The 26517-nt window shown below is 45.6% G+C and overlaps 1 protein-coding gene across 1 annotated transcript in view; it reads left to right on the top strand.

The window, feature by feature from the left end:
• LOC146829567 (cysteine-rich hydrophobic domain-containing protein 2-like) overlaps nt 1-26517 on the top strand; it is a 221695-nt gene that overhangs the window by 106940 nt on the left and 88238 nt on the right. The window contains exon 4 of the mRNA XM_085608271.1: nt 17744-17800. Within this exon, the coding sequence (XP_085464397.1) occupies nt 17744-17800 (57 nt within the window). The remainder of the gene's footprint in view (nt 1-17743; nt 17801-26517) is intronic.

Below are 26517 nucleotides of genomic sequence, written 5' to 3'. Positions count from 1 at the left end.
AGTCAACTGCTATATATTAAAGTCCTTTTTCCTGACTTTACCATCTTAAGGGATTTCAATCTGCATCTCAAACGCAGCATCTAAAGACGTGGCTGCCCTCGTGGACATGAGGGAAGTGTCTGCCTCACGCTATTAGTATATAGTTCTACCCACAAGGCAGGTCATACTTTAGATTGCATTTTCACAGACAACCCCTATCTTAAAATTCTCTTGCTTATTCCTCCAACCTGGTCAGACCATTCAGCCGTGATGTTCAGTATCTGTCCAGAGATGACAACTGAACCAGGGCCGTCCCTCCCATCCATTCTTAGCCCCTGGCATAAGGTTACCAAAGAAAGTTTCACTAGCCACCTGCACCTCTCTAAACCGAGGCTTCCAGTGGACCTGAATGAGTCCACAAATATCTACCATAACTGGATCACCGACTCTCCCGATACCATTGCGCTCCTAAAAAATATAACTAACATAAGGACCTGCCCATCTGAGCCATGGTTCAACGAAAGCCTGAGATTACTTAAGCAAGTATGTCGTAGGCTGGAAACAAAATGGTGCTTGCACTATGTCCATGACGATAAAATCACCTATAAAAAAAGCTATTGCAGAGCACCAAGAAAAAATCCTAACAAAAAAAAAACAGTACTACTCTGCCAAAATTAGCGCATCCCGTAACTCTACCAAAGAACTCTTTTCTACAGTGCAGAAACTGAGTAAACTCCCTGGTCATAAAAATACTGTAGTAGACCAAGACTTCTGCAACCGGCTAGCAGACTCTTTTCAAGCAAAAGTCAAAACAGTCTCTGACTTATTTCTATCTACCCATCCGGGGATGAGAGGGCATTTAAATGGCATCCCCTCCACCATGATAGAGGGTCTGAGTGGTGTAGGTATGCTAGCAGCTTCTAGCTCTTGTCTCTATGCTTTCAACACTCTCTCTGGAACACAGGTCATGACAGTTCTTGGCCAGTCGAGATCAGGCTCCCCCTGGGACCCTTTCCCCCCTAACATCCTTCATCTGGCCCTGGGGGTTACTGCTAGCTACCTTACAGACCTCTATTAACTGTATTTTCTCCAATGGGTATTTTCCGATACCATGGAAGAAGGCATCTATCCTCCCACTCCTGAAAAAAACGAACTTGGATAACACTGATCCAAGCAACCACAGGCCTATTTCCCCCGACTACCCCTTCCAGCTAAAGTCACAGAGAAGGCCATGAACACAGAACTGAAGCAGTTCATAAAGGACAATAATCTCCTAGCCAGTGCCCAATATGGTTTTAGAAGCCAGCACAGCACCGAGCTGGCCTTGATTAATGTGTCAGAGGAAATAAGAGAGATCTTCGATAAGGGTGGGAAGACTGCCCTGATCTGCCACAGCCACATCACTTCCCACCTGAGAGACCTGCACTGGCTCCTCGTCAACAAGAGGATCACCTTCAAGCTCCTCACCCACGCTCACAAAGCACTCCACAACGTCGGACCAGCATACCTCAACAAACTAATCACCTTCTACACCCCGAACCACCAGCTTCGCACCGCTGACCTCGCCACTGTTCCACGCATCCACCAAACGACGATTGGCGGCAGATCATTCTCCCACCTCGCCGCCAAGCCATGGAACACCCTCCCCATCCACCTGCGATAGACCCAGGACCTGCTGATCTTCAGGAGACTTCTCAAGACCTGGCTGATCGAGCAGTAGCAGCACTCCCCCCCCCCCCCCCCCCCTCCACCCCCCCCCCTACTTAGCACCTTGCGAACCTCACGGGTGAGTAGTGCGCTCTACAAATACACGGATTGACTTATTGATCCTCTTGGACCTCTCGGCGGCTTTCGACACGGTGGATCATGATTTCCTAATAAACTGATAGTTTTCTGTAAGAATCAGGGGCAAGGCTTTGGCCCTTCTGAACTCCTTTCTCTGTGAGGGAGCAAAGAATGGAGCTTGGCGGACAAACCTCGTCCTGGTTCACCTTTCCATGTGGGGTGCCACAGGGCTCCTCGTTGAGCCTGACCCTTTTCAATCTATATGTTGCCCGCCTCTGCTCTCTTATTAGGTCTTTCGGTTTTAAGACAGTGTCGTATGCCGACGACACGCAAATTATAGCGTCTTTATCAGGGGACTCAACGAACACTGCTCGGAGATTTCAGGATTGTATGGGGAAAGTTGGGCACTGGATGTCTCAAAACTGCTTGAGACTGAACATGGGGAAAACCGAGGTACTCTGTTTGGGCGAGATACCTCCTTTTGGCAACCCAACTGGTGGCCTCAGGAAATGGGAGAGATCCCTACTCTCACCTTCAAGGTGAAAATTCTAGGAGTCGTTTTTGACACCAAGTTGTCCTTCAAGGGGCAAATAAACGCACTTACCTCTGCATGTTTTTACTGGATAAAAATTATCAGAGAAATTCGCCCCTACATCTCGTCAGAACTCCAGAAATCAGCGATTACAGTCTTGATCCTGACCAAAATATATTACTGTAGTAAGCTGTTTTTTGAATATGCAGTCACGCCTCCTCAACAAAATGCAAGTTCTCCAAAACGCAGCAGCTTGCCTTCTACTCAACATTCCGAAACGTCAATCAGTGGCCCATGCCCTTCCATTTCTGCATTGGCTTCCAGTTAAAAGAAGGATTGAATGCATGGCCCTCTGTATCGCCTTCAAAGCACTACATGGCCTGGGCCCGGAATTTATCGCAGACCAGTTCAAGTGGTATATTCCAGAGAGGCAGGTGCGCTCTGTGACCTCTGCAAATCTGATGATACTGAGGGCCAAAATGGCCTCCTGTGGGGGGAAGAAGCTTTATTCTAGGTACAGCCAGATTGTGGAACCCCATCCCACTGTCACTAAAGACAGAAAACAATCTACTGGGATTTCGTAAACTTTTAAAAACTCAGCTTTTTAAAAACGAGCCCGTCACAGCCTGTTAATTTTCCACTGTGGTGAATATAAGGGGGGGGGGGGGGCGGGGGAGCCGCTGCGCCTAGACACCTCCCGGTATTAGCGAGCGTTATACATTTAATTTTCATTTCATGTTTTGTATGGCGGCAGGTGGGTTATTTGGCCACTGAAGGATACCCGCCTTGTAGTGGATTTCTGGACACATTGTGAAAGTAGAGTTCATCTCTGCTAAGTGAGTGGTCTAGCCTGCCACTGTCACAAGAGTAAATTGTGCCATAAATACTGGCACATACTTCTGACCAGGGGCGGAGTGAATGAGGATTTGTACTCACAGGACTGCTCAGACATCCACAATTACAGGTACCTATCACGAACTGTGCGCTGTAAGTGACTTTCCGTTCATACCGGGTTTTTATGTTTTTTTACAAAGCCACCGAGGATTTTTTCTCTCACTTGATGATTAATATTTTAGAAACAATTGTTTAAGCCGCGCCTCCCCAGGTGTGGTTCGAGGTGATGTCATACTTGATGTTTGTGGCCAAATGTAGTCGCGGGCTTTCTGAGAGCAAGTGTTAAAACAGCGTTTCATGTTTTCTAGATTCCTTTAAGTAAGAACCAATAGAGAAGGAAACTTTCGAAGCCTCAATCGCTGGTTGCCTTTCCTGGATTTTGCCCCATTTCCAGCAACCCTGGTGTTAGCGGCAACGCTTCCTTTCGGCGGGAACCGCAGGGCTGAAGCTAGTGCCGGCTGCAGTCAGAGCGGCTCTACATCTATTGAAGAGGCGTGAGCGTGCACCAGTCCTTCCGGTCGGAGGGAAGGGGAGCGCCTCCCCGATTGTTCCCCGTTTTATTGACGTAATTGACAAAAGAAGCTCATGGCAGTAAAAAGCCCGACCAGGCTTCTTTCTGTTGATTGTATGAATGCTCTGTGGCATTTCCTTGAAGCACACTGCTGGTAGCGCGTCCGCGCGCGTCGTTTCCGGTCACAACTTTAATGCGGTTCTTTTCTGTTTTTATTGTTGCCAGGAATGACAATAAAGTCATTATTTCAGGCTGAAGCCTTGAACACAATGACGCGCCGATCGTTTTCTTTGAAAAGTTAAACATCCATGAAAACAAGGTCATTAATTCACTGGTTTAGGTCATTAATGACCCCAAAAACCACGTTTACAACAGGTTTGCATGCGGAGGCAAGGTTATCGCATTGAGGAATCGATTAATGCTTTATTTGAAATCGTCACCTACTTTAACATTGAAAATCTGTGTATGGCTTTATGTTGGCGTGGTGTCCATCAACACAGGGCCAACTTTGTGGCCAACAGCGCTTTCCGAATTAGTGTAAGTGTGTACATTGGCGGTGTGAGTGAACATATCCCAACATGCCAAGTGTTGGCGTTTAAAAAGTCGGGACTGTCTTGCATGTCACAATCCATATGAGCTGGTTTGATCGCTGCGACAACATGGCGTTTCTGCTTTTTTGTTTAGGGCATAGTTGCACCTGTTACAGGAAATAAAGACAATCCGTGGCACAGTCCCACCTCTGTAAAACGCCATAAAAGATTACTTCAGACACATTTACCAACTTGCCCCATGTCATGAGGGTTACTTTCTGCCAGTCGTGGTTTTCAGCAAGCAGCTCAAAGCATGCTGGGGCTTGTAATTTTCTTTTTCCACAATAAAGTATCTTCTGCCAAATCACAGAATGCTCTAGATCTGGTATTAAAAAGCCCTCCTTATGTCATGTGGTGACTTCGTATCTAAGTAGAAGTTGTTGACCAGGATTCCCCAGTGGTTTTCAGAAGAAAAATCCAGTATAACACCAATAAAAATCGCGTCTCAATTTGTACTTACCAAGTATGTGTGCAATTCATAAAATAACTAGATGAAGCGCACACACCAACTTATTTGTAAACAAAGTTCATAGTTTTTCATCTGAGTATCAGTTTGTTTACAGGTGCTCCCTTGTAAAACCTTTTGTCCACAAGCCCTTTACAGTATTCCAAGCTAGGGTTTAATTCCCCTCCCCTCTCCCCCAATTATAGGGGGAATAAAGTTTTGAAAAAATCTGTATATTAATATGGCATATTGGTGTATTATATTCCAATAGTTGCTATATTCTTTTGTAGTTTATGGTTTGTACTAAAACAATTACATTCCTGTTTTCAACTGTGTATTTCGGTTGCTGAGCATCTTTCGCCATGAGCATTACATCTAAACCCAGCACAAAACATAATTAATGATTTTTTGTTTTAGTGTAGAAGTTACTTAAAAAATAATCTGTAGTCCAAACATCCACTCAAGCCTTTTTAGAGGGTCATCCTACTTTGCTGCCCCCTTTAAAAGTTGTCTGTCCACTTCAGAATCCGTACGTTCATTAAGGAGTACTTCAGTAGTTTCTAATGTCATCAGGCATGGATTATGTTTTTTCCACGTAGAATTCAGGTAAGCAGTTCTTATATTAATTCGATGTTCTCTCCACCCTTTCTTAACTTTACTCAAAGTTTTTAAAATGCGAAAATATTCAAATGGACATTTTATGGAGTAAATACAATGTTTGGTTTCACAATTTGCATATTATTTCACCTTAAAGGATCCCCCTGGATATGGATGCTAGAGTCTTCTGATTTTACTGTGTTTGTAAGATGTGTGCAAGAAATTCCCCATGAGTCTTAGTTTTTAGAAATCTGTGTTGTATTTGTTAGGGAGTTCTGTTGCTTGTGATTAGGTTATTCATGTTAATCTATCTCTTGTGTGCAAACAGTGTAAGATTTGGAAATATTCACCATAATTCTTCATCTCACTGAAAAATCTTCTAGTGTGCTTAATTTCATTGGACTCTGTTACATAAGTAAATATGAAAAGAAGGCTGCTCTGAGATTTTAAAAAATGTATTGGCATTTTCACTGCGCTTTACAACTCAATGTTTCTGGCTCCTTTCGCCACTCTATTGACTTCACCATTGATCCGAAACTCAATCTGAATGAACATGACAAACTGATCAAAACTACATCCTTGCAACTCCACTTGCTAAGAAAGTTTAAATCTACCATCCCTCCCTCAGTCTCCAGGTCAGAAGCCCAAGCCCTAGCGCTGGTAATCTAAGTGGAAGTAACATAGATGTTTCTTTTGAGGTGACTTACATCACCTCCCCGACACTCTCAATGAACCAGGGCACAGACTCCACCGTAGAGGTTTTTTTTTTCCCTCCATCAGGCTTGGACTGCTTCTAGTACCCAGTCACGGGTGTGAAAACAGAAATATTTTGATGCCATACTAAGTAAGAAGAACACTACGTCAAAGAAAAGTTAAATGACACCGACTGTGTCAACACTATCTGCCCCCAGTGGGTCAGTAGGTAAACACACTATTCAGAAATGTAGTACTAGAACTCTATTTATTTATTTATCTCATTTATAAAGCGCTCTATCACCTAACAGGCATCCTGGCGCTGACCTCAAAAGTGCACGTTGAGAGTAATGCTACACGGGAAACTTGTAACAGGTTATGCATTGGGGAAGAGCCAAGTTTTTAGTCTCTTCCTGAAAGGGAGGAGATCCCTCAGTTCTCTCCGCTCTAATGGGAGTTTATTCCATAGTCGGGCGGCCGAGACACTGAAGGCTCTGCCACCAGATTGCGTTTTTTTAAATCTTGTTAGCTTAACCAATCTGGCCGAGGAGGAGCGAAGGCTTCTCTCCGTACATACCAAGCAAACTTCCTCTGCATAGGTACTGGTCCAAACCCATGCAGGGCCTTGAAGACTATGCAGAGGGATTTGAACTGATTTCTTTGCATTATCGGGAGCCAATGCAGCTCCGCCAAAGCCGACAAAGCGGAGGAACGTCTCGACCTCCCCAAGGCCAGCTTGGCTGCTGTTGACTGAATCCTCTTCAGCCTATCTATTAGATATCTCGGGGACTCCAGCAACAGCGCGTTACAGTAATCCAATCTGCTTAATATAGTACTTTGTACTACTAGCGCTTTCGCGTGAATAGGCAGCAGAGGAAAAATCTTCTGCAAAACTCTAATAATAGCGAAACAGCTTCCCACAGTTTTGTTAACCTGTGACTCCAATGTCAGTTTGTTATTGAACATGATGCCCAGATTTCGTACCTTCTCAACAGGCCTCAGTGCAGTGGATGTAACTAGAGGCCAAAAGTTTACGGGCAACGCTGGTGGGGCCTTCCCCCCTGAGCAGTAGAGAACCTCGGTTTTATCAGCATTAAATTGCAATGAGTTCTCCCTCAGCCACTGAGCTGTGGCTCATAGGCAATCTTGAAACACTTCCAGAGATGTAGACAGTTCTCCCTCTAAGGAGAGAATCAGTTGTGTCATCCGCATAATTTACGATGTTAATGTTATGCGCCCTTATGACCGCAATCAGAGGTTTCATGTAGATATTAAATAAAATCGGGCTAATTGCAGAGCCCTGAGGCACGCCACGCGCGATGTTAAGAAAGTCAGACTGGTGGGGGGGAGGGCCATGGTGGGGAGGGCCACCGCTTGTCTCCTCTCTGACAGGAAGGATTGAAACCAGCTCAAGGCCATGCCTGCTATTCCCACCTCCCTGAGCCCCCTCAACAGGATAGCATGGTTGACCGTGTCTAATGTGGCAGACAGCTCAAGCAGAATATGGACTTCTGCTTGACCTCTGTCTGCACGCATCCGAAGCTCATCCATCACGGTCACCAAAGCAGTCTCAGTGCCATGAGCAGGACGAAATCCAAATTGCACATCCTCTAAGATCTTATTGGTTTCCAAATATTTTGAGAGGGATCTGCTAACCACACTTTCTACGATCTTTGCTGGGTAAGGAAACAGGGAGATCGGCCTATAATTTTTTGTGCAGGCTGGGTCCAATGTAGACTTTTTTAAAAGAGGTGTCACCAGTGCCTGTTTCCAACAGGTCGGTATCACTCCACTAAGAAGAGACTGATTGCAAATAAGCCGGAGTGTAGGGAACAGCTCTGCTCCAAACTCCTTCCAAATTTTCTGTGGCGGAGGGTCCAAAGGTGACCCAGAAGAGATACCTAAGGCCGCTTTACCAAAATCCTCCACTGACAGTATCTCAAAATCAGTTAAGGTATTGTTAAGCTGGGTCTCTTTTCCTCTAGTTATTTTATATATGCCAATCGATTCGCTGCTACTAAAACCACTGACCTCTAGGTCTTCTAACTCATCTTGCTGGAAGTCCCCACAAGGTAATCGATGATCGTTTTAATTTCGTCACTGAAAAACATCGCAAGACTATCGCAGAGGTCTTGTGTGGGAGGCGTCTGATTCTTGGCACAGTCAGGACTGATCAAATTATTCATTATTTTAAAAATGCTTCTGGTTTTATTAGGAACTGTACAGAGTCCCCGCCCCATTTGGAACAGTAGCCGAGGATATAGAGGGCTTAGAGTCTGACAACGAGAGAGTAGGACCATTTGGTACATCTTAGGAACAATGGGAGCAGAGTCTTATTTCTGTATCACTAATCACTTAAACTCTGGAAAAGCTGAATCTTGAAGACCCGCCTCAAAACACAAACAGGACAAAGACCACACCTTTCATCTCAAAGATTGACACTAGGGATCAGGAGCAACACCCTGGCATTGAAAAGATACATATCACACCAAGGATCCTCCTCAAGGTATCAATCTCTAAAGCAATCTCAACTTCATGAAATAGAATGGCACCATGCAGTGCCTGAAGAACCAGCAATGAAAAAGTCTCAAGACTTGACAGCACACACTGTTCTTAGATTATACAGCCTCAAAAGGCATTCTTAATGCCGGAGGAAGTTTGAGCTCATGGAAAGGAATCTCAAACCTGGGAATATTCTCAAGGCTGAGATGATGCTGGTACGTCCTTAGCGCTGAGCCCACAGGAACAACATAAAAACGTACAAATGCCAAATGTGAGGTAGAGATCCATTTACTTTGGTTCTGACACAGGACATAATATTGCAGAGCCAACACAAGACACACTAACTCTTCCAAAACAGCAAAGGTTCACATCTGAAGAGACCATTTCAGAAGATAACAGACATTTCCTGTTTCCAAAGTAAGGCAGACGCTGCATCTTAACCACCACTGGTATTACCACATTCCATCTGATTATGAGCCTTGCTATCAGCTGTCACCCATTTACCGAGAACCAGGGCCAACTAATCAGCAAGACGATGCATAGAATGACTGCTGGGTAGACGCTCAAGATGACACAGCAAGGCAAGATGACACTGCTGCATGTCGTGCATTTACTTTGAGAATGGCATCACACCACAGAAGGAAGAATATGACTTCCCCATAGTAACTCTGTCTAAGACTGAAAACCGCTCAGTTTTTACATATACTATAGACTATGGTAAAGAGTTTCATTGACAACTTTAAAGAGTTTGTAAAGTCTAGTGTGGTAATTCTGAGGATCCAGAAAAATGTAAGCCAGTACCACAAGAGATGCTCTATATCTGCGGATACCCAGACAATGCTCGGAAATGTGCACTTTTGTAGGGAACAGACGATGCACTACCCACTGATAAGGAAAGTAAAAAAAAGTTTTTGCGGAAAAATGAGTAGCTGTTGTATTTACTACAAGGTGGTGTTCTAGTTAACTCGTTGTGGTTGTTGGCTAAGAATGACAGGAGTCAGTGAGAGGAAAGGACCTAATGCAGCATCTTTGCAAACATACAAGAAGCAGATGAAAGAGGTCGTAGAAGACAGTGCGAGCATTAGGTGTGGCTTAGATGCAGAAGAAAGAGCCTTAAGGCAGGTTAATATTGGTAGCCTGCTACATAGACAATTTCACCCAGAATTTCAGCAGCACTTAATTGGTCTGCCATTTGATGGACAACCCCTCTTTGACCCTCAAGCCAACAGAGAATTTTTTTTTGCCAAAACAGCAAAAGCTATGGGTATCCTTCAGCAGCAGTGGGCAGGTTCCAGCAAACGCAAACACCTACTGAGGCCAGGGGGAAGTACTGTAATCAGACCAGCTTACTACCCACAGCAGTCCTTTCTGGAAAAACCACAGCAAATTAGTCAAGGAGAGAATGGCAAGGGTACATTTTATGACAACTGGAGGGCCAAGGAACGAATGAATAAGGAATTGACACCTATGGCAAAACAAGCAATGACCTTATTCGCATTCCTGGGTTGTCCACGACTTGTTGGGGGAGGTCAGTGTTATACATCCAACCAGGAAGACTATAACCTCAGATAAATGTGGGGTGTTTACCGTCACCGTATAGTTCCTGCTAGGAATTTGATACTCCCCTTCCAAATTTGCCACCACACAGACACAATCAAACTAGTACTGAAAAAAGTGCAGACGCTTCTACAAACCAAATGTTAGAGCGATTGGCTTTGTCAATGTTTTTTAGCCATGCCCGGGTGCTGTGCAGCATGACTAAAAGTTATTTTTTTAAAAAGCAGTCAAAATAAATAAAGTGCTAAAATGTAGGAAGCTAAAAAAAAAAAGGGATATTACGCCGAATGTGATGGCCAAGTCATAGCGTTGTTTTTTTTACTTATGGCGGGTGGGGGGTAAACCAGACAGGTGGGTTGGGTTGGGAAAAATGAGACAACAAAGACAACTGGAGAGGAGGGGCAAAAGGGAGGGGTAACACCAACATTGTCACCAGGGGGATGAGAGGAAAGAGGCAACTAGCAGCAGCATGGGCAATGTGAGGGTGTGGCTGGGAGGGAAGAAGCAACATGGACAATAGGAGGGTGGGGGTGAGTGAAAAGAAGCAACATGACAGGGAGAAAGAAAAAAAAAAGGAACATGACAGGAAGAAGACAAAAACACAAATAGTACCTCAATTACAGCAGCAGAAGGACCCTAGTCAAGCTGAAGCAATCAGCACTTTGTCCATGCTCCAGACGAAAGAAGAGAATGTGAAGCCAGCACGCACTGCCCAATTTGAAAGCAGCAAATGGGAGCAAAAATGAACGCCACAAATGGTAAGCAGTGGGCAGGCTCAAAGCCCCTCGCAGAAAACAATATGTTGGGCAAGCTAGAGGGAATGCACTATTGCTGCTGAGATCTAAAAAGGGCAATCTAAATAGGGTCGTATCATCTATGAGGAGGAGTGTATTCTCTCTACTTTCTAGTCCCCAAAAAGTACAAGACATTGCGCCAAATATTGGATTTGAGAGCGCTAAACCACTACACATCCCTGAACATGTCAGGCAGGTGACCTGCAAGATGTCATCTCATTTCTAATTAGAGCAGACTATATGACCACCCTTGATATAAAAAGTGCATAGTTCCACATCCCTACACATCAGGTCAGTTCTGTGAGTGGAAGCTTAACCTAGCAACAGAGTAATAGCATTTCAAATGCTGCTTTTAGTAGAAATCGCCGCCTCTAATAATGACAATGAAACTGCTGGGAATGATGATGTGCATTGCTTCAGTACCTAGTGTAAAGCCACACATTTGGCCTTTACAAGAATGTGTAGCCAAACAATGGTTACTAGTGACTGTGAATTATGAAGATCTAGTGTTGGTTGAGCCCATTGTTCAGCACAAGCTGCACTGGTGAACAATAAGAATTTATTAAAGGGCAGTTTGTTTCTAAACCGGCCCCCTCTCCCTTCTCCAGGCACAGGTGACCGTCAACACAGTTGCCTGCCTCACACTTTGGGGATCCCAAACAGGCAGTCTGACTATGAGCCTTTGTCTTCTCAAGTGCAGACTGCATACATCAGTGTGTTGTAGCTCAGGGCAGTAGAACTGGCTCTTCCAGCTTTTCCTGAATTGATTCAAGGAAAATTGTCCTACTAATGTGTTATGTATAGAAACTGGTGATAACGCTCTCCCCAACTTTCAAAGATGGCTGCAGAAATTTGCCATTGGGCATTGCGTCATCAGTATTCCTATTAGCAGAACCCCTACCAGGGGTGGACAACAACTTTGCCGCTCTTAGCAGAAACATCAAGAAACTCATTTCCACATCCTCAAGAGATACTTTCCATGATGTGGGGCCAGAGTAGTAGACCTGTATGCCACACACAAGAAAGCAAATAGCCTACATTTCACCTCCAGGTAACCACATCTTCAATACTTAGAGAATGCATTTCTGAATCGTCTGGTTAGGAATATTTGCTTACGCACCCCCTCCCCCCACTACCACTCATTCCTTTCGGAGGATGAAAACAAAATCACGCTCCAGTGATGCTGATCTAACATAGGAAATGCAGCTTTGGTGCCCTTTGCTACTAGAGATGTACATTTATTATTATTATTATTATTATTATTATGCAACTTGTAGAGCGCATCTGTTCCCTGAAAAGGTGTCCTTGCGAGGATCACTGAAATACACTAACAGAAGCTGTGCAGTCACCTAGAAAATAGACATAAAAGGGATGTCTTAAGAGATTAAAGCCACGTTTTAGGCACTTTACTGAAAGTCAGGATTTTGCTGATAGAACACAAAGAGAGAGGCAGGTTGTTTGTGAGCTGGTAAGCTTGTGCAATGAAGGCCCACTCTCCAGTTCGTTTATTTTTTAATTTGGGACTGTCTAGGAGGTTGGTGTAGCAGAGCAAAGAGTTTTTCAAGGGATAGCATTTAAACGTCTGCTGAAGAAAAAGAGGATCGACATGGTTTGTGGCCTTGTGAGTTATTCAAGGGGACTTAGAAAGTATTCTCTCAGTTATAGGCAACCAATACAAGGAGTTGTGACTAGCTGCAGACTAGGAATGACTTGGAAGAGACCGTGCTAGTTTAGCAGATGGTGACTGAATACGAAAAAGGTGGTTTTGTAAACTGTATTGAGCCCCCAGAAACCGCACGTTCCAGTAGTCCAATCTGCTAAGAACGGCAGACTGAACTACCAGAGGGCCATGTTGTCTTTGTAGCAAGAGTATAATTTTCACAAGAATCTTCATAGGAAAGACGCAGGATGCTGACAGTTTGACATGATTGGAACGTGTAAGATTGTTATACATAAGAACTCCCGGATTGCGTACCGCAAAGAGTCGGTATTGTCTTCAGATGGCCAAAAGTCTTCTGGTAAGGGACATATGGGATGGGGTTGTCTTTCACCGCCACAGTATTTTAGTCTTATCATAGTTGAATTTGAAAGAGTTTTGGCCAAGCCATGTAGATATTATGCACATGCAATCATAAAAAGGCTCTATTAGTTGATGAACTGGATTAAGAGACTGAAATAATTAGCTGGGTCTCACCAGCGTTAAAATAGAACTATATGCTATGTGACCTGATCAGAAGAGTCCGGTTTTAAGTGCATGTTGAACAGAGTTGTACTAATGCAAGAACTTTGGTCAACTCCCCGTCCAACTGCTCTAAATTCTAATTGAAAGGCTGGGAGAAAGATGGACTGGGACCTATAGTTAAGGTAAGATTTGCACCATTTGCACCTCTGATCGTCTCCAGATGCAAAATGAAGAGGTTATGGTTAATCGTGTGGAAAGCAGCTGAAGGGTCAAGCAGGACAAGAACCACTGTGTGACCTTTGTTGACCATCATCCTAAGGTCATCAAGAACTGAGACCAGAGCAGATTCACTACCATGAGCCAATCAGAACCCTGATTGAGCCAAGTCCAGCAATGTATGGTGTTCTAGAAAGTCAGATAGTAATTTATTGATGCATTTTTCCTTAATTGTAACCAGGACTAACAGAAGAGAAATCGGACAAATATTGCTCAAAATAGAAGGGTGGGCCGTTGTTTTTTTTTTTTTTTAAATAACGGAATTACCCATGTTTTCTTCCACTCTGTTTGGACACAGCGTGTGGCTAAGGAGCGATTACACATGACTTGTAATGGTTTGGCCAGACAAGCCAGACAGCTAATTCTTGGTGGTAAAGGATTGAGAGTCGAGCCTGATTCTATTGAATTAGCCAATTTATCAAAGGTCACCGGATTTATTTGGCCAAAAGTCGATTTGGTGTCAAAGTTGTAAGTACAAATCGCAATCTTAGATGGAACGAGGACATTGCATCTATTAGCAGCGCCATAGGTGCCTGCTGATCAAGAAACTAAATGATTTTCTTATTTTTTGCCTCAAAATAGCCAGTCAACCTCTCACAGAGTGAAACATAGTTTGAGATGTGCAAGAAGAATTGATCAGCATCTGGGCAATGAAGAAAATCTTTTTTGTAACATCAGGCACTGCAGGAATTTGTCTAGTAAAATGGTCTGTTTTAGCCGAGATAATGAGTTTTCTGTATCTTTCTAAGGCTTGCTTCAATTTCTTTCAGCTCTGAGGATTCGCTGGCTCACCAAAGCATTTTTTTTTTTTTTGCTTTCGAGTTTGAAAGACTTAAGTATATCATTATACCGCAGTGATAAGGACGTGTCTGTGCCAATGTTTATTTTAAAGGGAGCATCGGATAGAGAGCCTGATTAATCCAGTTCTGGTGCGCATCTTTCAATGAAACTGCCTCCATAAACAGGAGCGCTGGTGAGAATATCAATCAGTGCCTTATTCATCCACAAGAAAAGTAATGCTTTCCTTACTTAACACACATTTACACAAATGCCCATCTGATGCTATACCCAAAAGAGCTCTCCATTACAAGCTGACCTCATATGCCTATCAAAGAGGAGTTGTAGAGGCCATGTACATACAAGAAGAGGTTCTTAATGGAGCTACCAAGTCTCCAGGTTGAAACTCCACTTCTAAACATGTAAGCTTTCTATTACCACTCCTACAGACATTTTTGATATCTCCTTTGTATAGTTTTCCCTACCCTTATGTTCAAACATACAAGAAATTATATTGTGATCTGACAATGTAACCATTGAAGTGTAATGTTTATACAAGTTCCACTCGATTCCCATCAAAATGAAAACAAGTATAAGAAAGAAAGATGAGTCCATGACAGCAGAGTATACATTGATGTAGAACACTCTAATAGAATTGCTACCCTATCTCCTTTTGCCAAGTAGTCCTCACACTGGTTGAGCTTTGATTCCTTTTATTTGCTGATATATATAGTTATACACCAATTAAACATTTAGGGGTTTTTGTCAAGCAAGTCCATTACTCCCTCTGAGTCTTGGGATGTAAGCCTGCGAGTGGTATAGAACATAAGGTCAAGTCCTGATGCTATTGTAGACATATCAAGAAAGCATCAACATCACAAACTCGGTGTAAACATAGCCTGGGGGAGTATGATTGACCTACATCTCACTTGTCAACTAGAAAGTTAAGCGTCAAGAATAGTGTCAGTTTTATCAAGTTGTGTCTATCCATTTATTTTAAAGGCATGTCACTAGGGAATATAGAAAATGCTAGTTTGCCCCACAGCAACAACCAAACTGGAGGATACTGTGTGGATGGTTGGGAAGAATCCCAGATTGACTAGAATAAAGACGAAAATTTCCATTGCACTTTTGATACTACCATGATGATTTAGATGGTTCGGCCTAAGACAGAGTTTTCCTTGCCCTTCCTATTTGCGTGGGAAAGAGAGTCGCACTCGCAAGAGTGGGATGGTTGCTGGGGCTGGATAGAGGGAAGTGAGGAGGGAGGCCTCTAATTCAGCACTTACTTGTACAATGTTCCTCAGTGGGTACACATACCTGGCATTTATATACTAACGCTTAGGACTGGCTTACATATTTTGTATTAACCATGTACTTCATTGAATTGTTAAATTTCATGAATGAGTAACGCAAATACAGACACATTTCTTTTCAAAATAAAGTAGGGTTTTTTTAAAAGGGAAAGGCTAAATTTCCATGATTCATCTCTTGTAGAGCTTAGCCTTGCAGTTATATGAACCAGTGTACATGTCTGGTTTTCTACTTGAGAACATACCACACTTACTTCTATGCTTCATTCTCACTGGTCTAGACGTATTGCACATTGCTTTAAGACAGATTTATTTGTTGTGCATTATGCAACCATAAAGCACAGAAAACAACAGCTGTTGATGTATTGGATATGACCTTAAGACGGATTTATTTACTGTGCATTGTGCAACCATCGGTTACTTCAAACCACAGGGAACAGCAGATCTCGGGATATGTTCCAATCTGACAGGACACCCACCCATAATCTTTGTGCAGTAGAGTGTTATGGTAAGAATACATTGTATATAATTTAGACCTGTTAGGTTAAGAGGTTGATGAGATGCAACATCCCCAGAATGGAAACTAAGGACATTTTTCTGCCTTAGGTCAACTGCAGTACAATAGAGAACTGAAAAAAAGCTGTAGTTCTACGACCCTGGCAATAAACGTTCCCATAGATTTTGTTGTTTCATATATTTTTTTGTAAATCCTTTTAAACGGGAGAAATATTAATGGATATTTGAATATGTTATAATAAAGATCTATTCTACCCTCGTTTTTTTTGTTTTTTTTATAGTGGTGTGCATATAGTCACAAGCTGTTCTCACGTTGACCGCAATCAAGAACACAACAGACAAATTATGCTATTTTCACTTCTATTTGTGAAATACACATTTACATTTATATTGTTACAAAATATAGCTTGCAATATCAATGTAGTTAAAAGTATTATGCAAGTTTCGTTAGACATGTATTGGCATCAGTTATGTTGCTGTGAATATAACAGCCTTCATGACATAACGGACAAAACATAATTTGCGGTGTTGAATTATCGCCTCCTCTGTCTACATGGATGACTTAGCAGCAAGTATCAATTTGATCATTAGTGATCATCATGAAGAAACAACACATAATATTACAAACACAGCACAAAGATGAGATACAAATAACAAAATATTACTGGGTAAGTATGCATTATAATTCACATTACTCTGCAATATACATACTTACATGACTAAAAGATGAATACACAATATAGTACATACATCTATATATCATGCGAAGACACTATTAGCTGGATATTAAGATTTAAGAGCAGTTTACACAACTTCTGAAATCAAAAAGATCCTAAAATTCTCATATTAGTGGCTAAATAACAGATGTTATTAATTTAGCAAAAGATCATAACAGCTTCACACAACCAAGCCAAGCCCTCTTTAAATATAACAATAACTCACATTTGCTTCGTGAACAAACTCTACATGTAGTCACTGCACATTTAAATGAAGCACAGCGTAATCCAACTTCGAGTACATTTCTGAGTACAGTATGCCCTTCACTTGCAAACGACACAATGTGTCCTTCAATGAGGTCTTCTAGTTGATATCTCCATAAGCTTCCTTCTAAATCTCCAAAGGAGATTGTTCAGTATGGTTACTCTTTAACATGACGGAAGTAAATAAAATCCATTAAGTTGCCGTATATTAATCTGTAATTCAACATGCGCCTGTCCTCTTAAAATATACTACCTTTCAGCAATGAAGAAGTTTAACACTTTCTGAATAATTTTAATGCATTGAAAGTATTCGCATAGCAACACCCATTATTAATGTTTCAGCTTCCTAAATGTACTTTAAAGCATTTTAGCCTGCGATAGGGCCAGCTTAGAAATAACTGTACAAAGTAATTGTGTCTAAATATCTATAGAGAACTACTGTTAAAACAATCATTGAAACGTTAGAGTTGATTGGGTTATGACCTCAGTGGGTCTAGCTTAGACAGATCTACTGAATAAAAGTCTTCTCACTTTTTACCTTTCATCCTCACAAAAACCCATTTTGTGTGTAGTTATAATAATAACAATAATAACTTGCTTTCTATATTGAGCTTCATATATGCCTTGGCTAACTAGGCCGTAATTTGCACTTTTAACCTACGACTCACTGCATATGCCAGCAAGAATACTTTTAACTCGCTGAGCTCTGATGCTGACTCGCTGAACTATCGATATGTGTATCTATATATCCATCTGTTACATAAGTAACTCATCGCAGATGCTTTAAATAAACTTTGAATATTTTTTTTCTTTTTTTCAGACTAGAAAATCAATTCAAAAGTTATTAGAATGGGAAAATCACAGATTGTACCACAAGGTAAGTTTGTGTTAAAGATAAGGTGAGGGGATGGAAAAATGTAAGAGACAGATCACACTTGATCACTGTTCACATATGTTCTATGTTGGATGCAATGAATAGTTGAACCATTTTAATTGGTATTAGTGTCAAATATTTTGGTATAACAATTGACATCTCTATTAAGAGTTTAATTAGTATTACAATGCACCGTTTGATTATGGATCCTATGCCCATCAGGTCTCGCTCTACAGCCCTGAGACAAACCATTGGTGTTAGTTGTGGGCAAGCAGAAAAAATACATTTGCAAGGTTGTGCAAAATCAGAATCTTTTCATCCGTGAAACCAGCCAAAGTGTTCTAACTTTGCACAAAAGGAAGTAACTCTGCCCCATTGGTCCGTTTTGAGGCAAATTACCTCCTAGCCAGGAAATCTGTGGTTGGCATTTCAACAAATGTTCCCATTGAGGTGTAAGGTGTGTTCAGGAGAGGAGAGGTACCGGTGTGAGTTATGCATAGACTGTGTAGGTTGTGGGATAGCCAAGGACTGCTCGGGTTTGGAGAGGGGTAAGATGAGGGTAGCTCAGTTCTTAGGAGGGTTGTAGAAGGGGGTCAGCAGCTTGGGTGACGGGCTGTAGTTACCAAGCATGAGCCACTCTGTGGGTAGGCCAAGGTGCCACAGAAACCTGATATGCAGGAAGCACAGCTCTGTGGTTCAATGGGAATGGTTTTGCAGCATGAATGTTTTCTGGATTCACATGCTTTGCATTATTGCAGTGGTTACCCCTTTTTAGGTCTCGCCTAGCGCAGCGCGCATGCACTGCTCTAAGCAGAGGGCCTCTTGTAATCACTACAGACTTCTCCAGACTTACTAAACTCATGCGTGTGGCTTTTTATTAACCACACTTTCTATTGGCCTTTGCGTGTGGCTGTCAGCACGCAATTGGCCAAACGCAGGTGCATGTCCCACCTTCTCTGTAAATGTTCACTCCCGTTGCCTACAGCTGTCGGGAGCAAGCATTGGCGCCATCTGTTGTGGATCAGGTTACTACTTTGTCTGGGGAAGCCTCACAGTACCCGCCCATTCATTACACTAAAACCAGCATGCGCTGCCTGCCTGCCCCTGCTGTCTCGTTCACCCTCGCAGCAGGCATCCGCAGACCCTGAGACCTCCCCCCCCCCCCCCCCCTCTCTCTCATTCACCAGCCCTCCTCGCCCCCTCATCCCTGGCCCCTCACTCGGCGCGCACCACTCCTGGGCTTGTTACTGTTTGCGTTTCTTCTTCCCCAGCCCCCACCCGTGAACAGAAAATGGGAAGCACTTTTGGGCCCAAGTGTGGGCATGGGGGGTCAATCCTGTGATGTCATTGGTGGTGAAAGTGTTTTTGATGCCCCTCCTGAAACCCTGGGTGTCTCAGTGAATGGACTGCACAGACTTCTTGCAGAGGAAGTGCATCTCTGAGGCGGTGCAGTAGTGAGCCCGGGCTGCGAGCTGCACGTAGGGATGGAATGTTCTGAGTGTCGGAGCACCCCTGTGTGGGGTGCAAGCACTTCCTGCTAATTGCAGTGTCTGCCTTCTGCCCTCTTTTGTGGTGTATGTATTCTGGGGGGGGGGTACGACACCTGTGGGACAGGGACCTCGGTGCTAACATGGCAACGGGTCTACGCAGCCCCTGCAGCCTCTCTGCAGAGGATGTGCGGATCTTACTTACGCCTCTACCCACCTGCCAGCTCACCCTCCGTGCTGAGAACAGGTGCAGCTGCTGGGTCCCACCCAGCCTCCCTCCCTGCCCCTCAGCATGACTGGGCTCATTACTGTACTCTTTGTTTGCGCTGTGTCACACATGTTCCCTCTCATACCTGTTTTCCCCTTCAACCGCAGCTTAACAATTGTCCCAGAAGTGAGCCTCTGTAGAGAGGTCAAAGCTTGAATGGGCGTGTCATCTGTAGTCGTGCGTATGCTTGAAGCATGAGGCTAGTGGGGGCTGCTGTTATCCCTGACTTTGCCTGTGTACCTTCCCTAGGTGAGCCCTAATGGAAGTCCTTGAACAGAAGATGTGTGTCCATGCGCTACCTCCATTACTGCATTGAGGGATTAAGCAAGTGATGTGCAGAGTGTGGATATTGTACTGAGGGATGCTGTGTTATAGGACCATGCTGGCTGTGACCTGCTCTTACTCTGTCTCCGGGCGTTGTCCGCATTATAGAACCCCCTGTAATAAGTAAATAGAAGTGTGTGCCTCACAGTGCCAGGTGTTCCTGCAGGTCCGGCCTGGTCCCGTCTTCCGCTAAACTCCATCCCATAAAACAGCCCGTACCTGCTGCACCCTGGTACCTGTGCCCGCCAAGAGGGCAGGTAGTTTATTTAGCACTCACCTTGTTGCAGACTCCAGTCCTGCGTGGGACGGGTGGTGTCATGATCCACACCCGGGGCGCTGGGAATAGGTCCTTTGTTGTGCCAGCTGCAGCGGGCCCTAAAAAATGACTGATCGGGGTATCAGAAATAAGAGCTGAGAGCCTAGAATGGCGGGCTTTACTGGTTTCACCGCAAAAAAAAGGGCCTGGTATGGGTTTTGTATGGAACTCTGAGGCTCTTGAATGAATATTGGTCTCCGTTTGGTCTGAAGTTATGGTTTTGGTAATACTGTCCATTTATGTAGCACACAATCCAAACTGCATTTACTGTGGGTTCTCTAATAACATTATTTCAGCCTCGAGAGAATGAACGCATGACTCTTCCCTGCGGGGATTTGGATCTGTAACCAGCAAGTAACATACATATTTCTGCAGCAGGCGCTCACCCACTGAACCATACAAGGGTTCTATGTGTGACCCGCACCTTAAGCCGCAATGCGCAGAGGTGCCCTGGACATGTATTTGTTATTACGAATCGCATTAGATATCCTTTGAACTCTTTTGAGTCACAAAGAAAGGGGCGTGTGGAAGGGGCTTTCCTTCTCCCTCGCAGCTCGCCATGGAAGGCGCAAACGCTTGTTATAGGGTTGCAAAGCTTGCTGGGGTTCCCGGCTTCCGGGCTGGCAGTCCCTGTTCTCAGAGTGTCAGCTGTCCGCATCTGACATCATGGAGAGCATAGAGCGCCACCTGGGCTGGCGACCTTCGAATGTGAGTGCTGGCATGTGTCTCAGCATTACCCACTGTTCACTCTCCGCTGTAAAGGGGGGTCACGTGTCTTTCATAGTAAGGAGGCAAGAGGTTCGGGCCTAACTGCGAACACTGCTGTGAAGGATTAGAAAACCCCTCCTAGCACCAAGAGTAGGGTGCACGCCTCCAAAAAGCGAGCATTGTGCTGTCCACAACCTCTTTGTGCGTCAGGCCTGTGCGTGTCTAGTGGGAATCGGGGCGTGTGGTTTTTGTGTATTATTTATTTCTAGGATAAAAACTTGACGAAGCTCCTAGGTTTGCAAACGTCTTCGCTTTGGCTCATCTGTGTCAGAATTATGAATGTATCACTAACAACATGGTTTTGCCTTACTTATACTTTGTAGAGAACACTTCGCGCTCTTCTCCTGTGCATGGAAAAGCTCTGCTCGAGGCAGTCTCGCGCCGACAAAAAGTCTTCACAGTTTCTAACTTACCAGGTTTCGATTAGAGTGGAAAATGATCTCACTGTGCCTTGAAATTATTTTGTTACATAAAAAAAACCTTCACATGGCGTTTAACTGAGAACGCTTTGCAAGTTTCACAAAGAGCAGGAAAAATGAACTTCCCCAGCAGTTATAAAAGAAAAACCGACGCCTGTTTACGTGAGACGTGATCTCGCTATCGGCTCTCCAGTGTATGTCAACACTGTTCGTGGGATCTGCGCAGAGACACTGTTGTCTTCAGTCAGGTCTTTATTGACGCTCTTGTTAGGCTTCCATCCGTGAGACCTCACGCCTCTGCGGTCCGTTGTCCGGCCTAAATTTTGCTCCTGCAAATTGGCGAGATGACCTCTTCAAAGGAGGGGAACAATCACAGGAGTTGTGCTTTCAGGCCGCATTTGTGCCACTGTGACCGAATCTGGTGGCAGCAGCTGTGAAAGGATCCAAAGAGGGGACTGCGTGGTGTCGACAACATTCCTGTAGGGACAGAAATGTAAACAATGCGTAAGCTGAACGTCCTGTTCCGCAAATTTGGTATCAAACTTCTCAGCACATTAAACCCACACTGATGCCAGTGTGGGATTTAATGAACAATGCACACAGAGGGCATCTCAGAGATGCCCCCTGAAAACAAACCCACCTCTAGTGTCCCGACAACAGACGTGTTTCTGGACCCCTGAGTAGAGAGCCTGCTGCTCTCGAGGGCCTGAAACAATGCAAGTGCTGGGACGAGGTGCCAAGTCTCCTCCCCCAGGATGGGCAGGGTTCACGACGGGGAAGCTTCAAAGGCATGCCGCCTTTGTGAGCTTCCCCAGGCCACTTGCTCCTCTCAGCAACTGGTCCCCACTGGTTCTGCCCCCCACTTTGAGCGGGAGAACCGGCGGGGAAAAACAAGTAAGGGAGAGAGGTGTGCCCACCTCTGCCAACTCCACCCCTCAGGTGGGGGAGGCGATGTGAAGCACAACTCCGAGTCCCCGCTATCTTGAAGATAGGGGGACCCAAGCAACCAGGGACAGGCACGTGACCCCTCCCACTGGATGGTGGCACAATAGGGGGTGTACCCACCCCAGGAAAGGGACCCATTAGTCCTTGCCCTCTACCTACCTGTAACGACCCTAAATCTAGTATTTAGGGGCACGCTGAACCTTGCTTCCTTAGATCCAGAAACAAGAAGGACCGAACAGCCGTGCAGCCAGCTAACAAGAGGAAGACGCCCGCTGACTTGGCTCCAGACCTACAGGCCTGTCTTCCCTCGAACCTGCTCCCTGCGAAATCCCGGCGTGTCCTGCAGCCAGCAACCTCAAAAACCCCGGAGGACCTGCCTACCTTCACTTCCAAAGACTGCTTCTCCCGTGAACACCGGATTTGTTCATCTGCAACCTCTGGCAGCAGCCGGAGACCGCAAATCCAGCCCACTCTGTACCCGCCGAACCCGGCCCGAGCTTGAGTGGAAAAACACCACGAGGAGGTCACCCCAGCGATCCTGACCTGAGATCCAGCGACCCCTGACCTGCCTCCAGCCTAAATCCAGAAGGCCCCCCTAACTGCGACCCGGAGCTGGTAAGAAGACCGGACCCCAAAAGGCACCCCTGCACCCAACGCCCCACGGCCTTGTGTGCCTAAACCAACGGTGCCTAACCAACCCTAACTTCCCAACTTACCTCTTGAAGTGGTGGTTGCACCCAGAAGTCCTTCTTTTCCGTACCTGCAGTGCTTTTGCAAACCGGAGGTTCTCCATTGAAAACAGGGCACCCAACCTCAAAACAGCACCCTGCACCCGGCTGCCCCAGTGCCGCTGAGGGTGCACCTTTGGTGCTACTTTGTTTCCCCATTTGCCTTGACCTAAACCCTAGGAGCTTTGCTCCCACAACCCAGTGGCCTGCTTGCCAGGAGCCACCAACCGGAGGCCCCTTATCCCCCATTGGATAACATTGGGCCTCAACACTCTGCACCCTGCCGCCCTTGTGCCGCTGAGGGTTTAACAAGAGTGCATCACTGACCCTGGGGAACCCCTGAGTCTAACCCCAGAACCTTAACTCCCACAGTCGATAACTTACCTGTGAACCGATAACCTGTTTTTCCTTCGTAGGATAACATTGACAATTTTGTTCCAAAAAGTTTCTAAGTGTGGAGTATTGAAATCTAAAAATATTCTTTAAAAATCGCACGAATATCCAAAACGTATTTGCTTACCTGTTTGCAGGAAATGTCCCAGTGCTGAATCTAGGTATCCAGCACTGAGTTAGAAAAGTAACGTAAAAAGTAACTTACCTGTAATTTACTGAAAAAGCCTATTAATTTCAATGTACTGTATTTGCTAAATATTGCAACCTGCTTCATCCCCTGTAAATTAAACAAAGTACAATTCCTATTGCATTTTCAAACTGTTCTACAATCAGCAACTTATTACTATAAAATATTTAATGCTTACCTGTGCCAGGCTTGCTTGGTTCTAAAAGTTCAGTCATTGAGTGTGTGAATTCATTTACTGACTGTGTGTGTACATCAAAATGCTTAAAACTGGGAGGAGCCTAGCGCTTGACCAAGATGGCCGCGTGAGCTTTGAGCTCCCGAGACCCACGCGCCCTCCGTCGACTATCCTGTCTTAAATCCTGTTTTATATGCACGGCATCTTGCAGATGACTCGTTATGGAGGCGATTGATGCTGCCCGAGTTCGGATCGCCCACCGGGAACCGGAGTTGTGCACGGCGGAAGATTGAGGCCTATCTCCGAGGGATGCCAGGGGCTGGCGTTGGCAGGATGCCCGGCCTCTAATTGAACAACAGCGGCCAGGTGAGGTGTGAACTGGCGGACGGAGAACGCCGTACTTTCACTTTCACTTTCTCGCCCTTTGTTTGCCTTGGCCCGGGAGTGCCTTCGGATGCTTTACTATCCTCTGGACGCCCTGCGCCCTACTCTGACTGTTTATTGCAGATCTGGCTTCTCCTGTTCCCTCTGACTGAGAGAGGGTCGTCTTTTTGCACCGGACTGCTTGGTGCCAGACATGTCGGGTAAAGCAGAGGTGGATAGGCTGAAACCCAAGGCTACCAGGCGGGGAGCCTATACTCAATCCAATAATATGGATCGCTATGCCCAGCAGAAGGGGTCGCCTGGTGGATCGAGCCAGTCGCTGGATGTACAGAAGACTGCCTCACCCCCGGCCTCGGAGCTCTCGTTGCAGGATGTCATGGGCGCGCTCGAAGGGATGCAGGCTTCGATTGGGAGACAGTTCGATGCCCTGGCGCACAAAGTGGATACCATCTTGGTGGACGTTAACCTGATCCGCGCGGATTTGGGCAAAACTAATGAACGGGTTAAAACCCTTGATCTCAAGACCACGGGCCTCGCTGATGATGTCTCGGAACTTCAGACCGAGGTTCGTAAGCTGCGGGCCGAGAGTGACCTCTCCGCCCGTAGGCTTGAGGACTTTGAGGGCCGGGCCAGGCGCAACAACGTGCGCATTATCGGGGTCCCGGAGTCCTCGGACGAGATTTCCGCAGACCTGCTCGTGGAGGACTTGGTGCTTAACCATCTGAAGCCTAAGGGCCTTGGGAAGTTTTTTGCAGTTGAGCGGGCTCACAGAGTACCGGGCGGGAGCCCCAGGAGCCCCTCCGAGACCGATTGTCGCCCGGCTCTTTCACTTCCGAGATCGGGACGCTATCCTGCAAGCATCGCGGGTGACGGGCCCGGTCCCTTTTCAGAACGCGTCAGTGAGTTTCTATCCTGACTTCACCCAGCTGGTGCAAAAGCAAAGGCAGAGTTTCCTGGGGGTGAAGAGACGGCTTCGGGAGAGGGACCTGAAGTATGCCATGCTTTTCCCTGCCAGATTACGTGTGGTGTATGAGGACCGAACTTTCTTCTTTGAGTCGCCTGCTATGGCCGGAGAATGGCTGGACGCTTTGCCCCGACGACGGACTGGCGAGGATGCTGCCGCAGACGGGGAGTGTGGCCGGGATGGGCAGGGTTGATGCCTTTGGAGCCGGACTGACTTGATTTGGTTCCAGACAATGACTTGAGCTGATTGCAGTAAATACGGAGGGTTGTGGGAGGACGATGGGAGCTCTTTCCTCCCTCAGGGTACTTTTTGTAGTTTTGGGTTCTGGTAGGGCGACAGGCACACTGCAAGTTGGGGGGGCTTTGTAAGCTGCAGCAGGGGTGCAGGGTGGGGGGGAAGAGTTGGGATTTTGGGATCGTTGTTGGGGGGTTTGTTTTTGCAAGGCGTAGTAATCATTGTCAGGGTTGTTCCATGGTGGCTCTTCGGGTGTGGGGTGGGCCTCTTTGTGTGTGGGGATGGGGGGTAGGGGCTTAAATGTTCTTAGCTGGAATGTTAATGGTTTGGGAGATCGTATTAAGCGGGGGATAGTCTTGCAGTTCTTGAAACGGTCTTTGCCGGATGTGGCCCTACTGCAGGAGACATACCTTATAGGTAATACTTGCTATGCTCTTAATAGGAAAGGTTACAAATTCATAGCTCACTCGGGATTCTCCTCCGGTTCCAGGGGTGTGGGCATCCTAGTTAGAGCTTCACTACCTTTCGAGGTGGACTCCACCATTGTTGATGATAGGGGGAGGTTTGTGGCGGTGGCGGGGAGGTGGGAAGGAAGAACGTTGGTTTTGGTTTCGGTCTATGTCCCTCCTGCAGGCCTCCACATTTGCAGATCTGGGTAGGGCCTTGTTGGACCTCCCGGAGGGTATGCTAGTGGTGGGGGGTGATTTTAATGCTGTCGGCTCTGGGTTGCTGGATAGGTACCCGCCCAGGGACACCGGGGGGGCACAGAAGTGGCTTCCAGACTTTATAGACACACTCGGCTTGGTAGACTGCTGGAGGCTCCGGCACCCCACACAAAGCCAATATACCTTCCACTCCGGGGCGCATGGTAGTCTCTCTCGGATTGATTACCTGCTCACTCTGGCTGCGCACGCCTCATTAGTATCTGAGGCCAGGCATATGGCGCGGGGCATATCGGATCATTCGCCAGTGTGGGTCCGGCTGGATGTCGGCCGCGAGGGAGGGGGCAGGGTTGCTCCTATTAACCCCTGGTACTTTCGTGATCCCAAGATGCGCAGTGCGCTGTTGAAGACAGTTGATCACTTTTTTAAGGACAACCAGGGGTCCGTTGACTCGGCCGTGTCGTTG

Source organism: Triturus cristatus, chromosome 5_2 (assembly GCF_964204655.1).
Source record: "Triturus cristatus chromosome 5_2, aTriCri1.1, whole genome shotgun sequence".
In the NCBI taxonomy this organism is placed as follows: domain Eukaryota; kingdom Metazoa; phylum Chordata; class Amphibia; order Caudata; family Salamandridae; genus Triturus; species Triturus cristatus.
The sequence above is the reverse complement of the archived record's forward strand: the minus strand, read 5'-3'. Positions and strand labels throughout refer to the sequence as shown.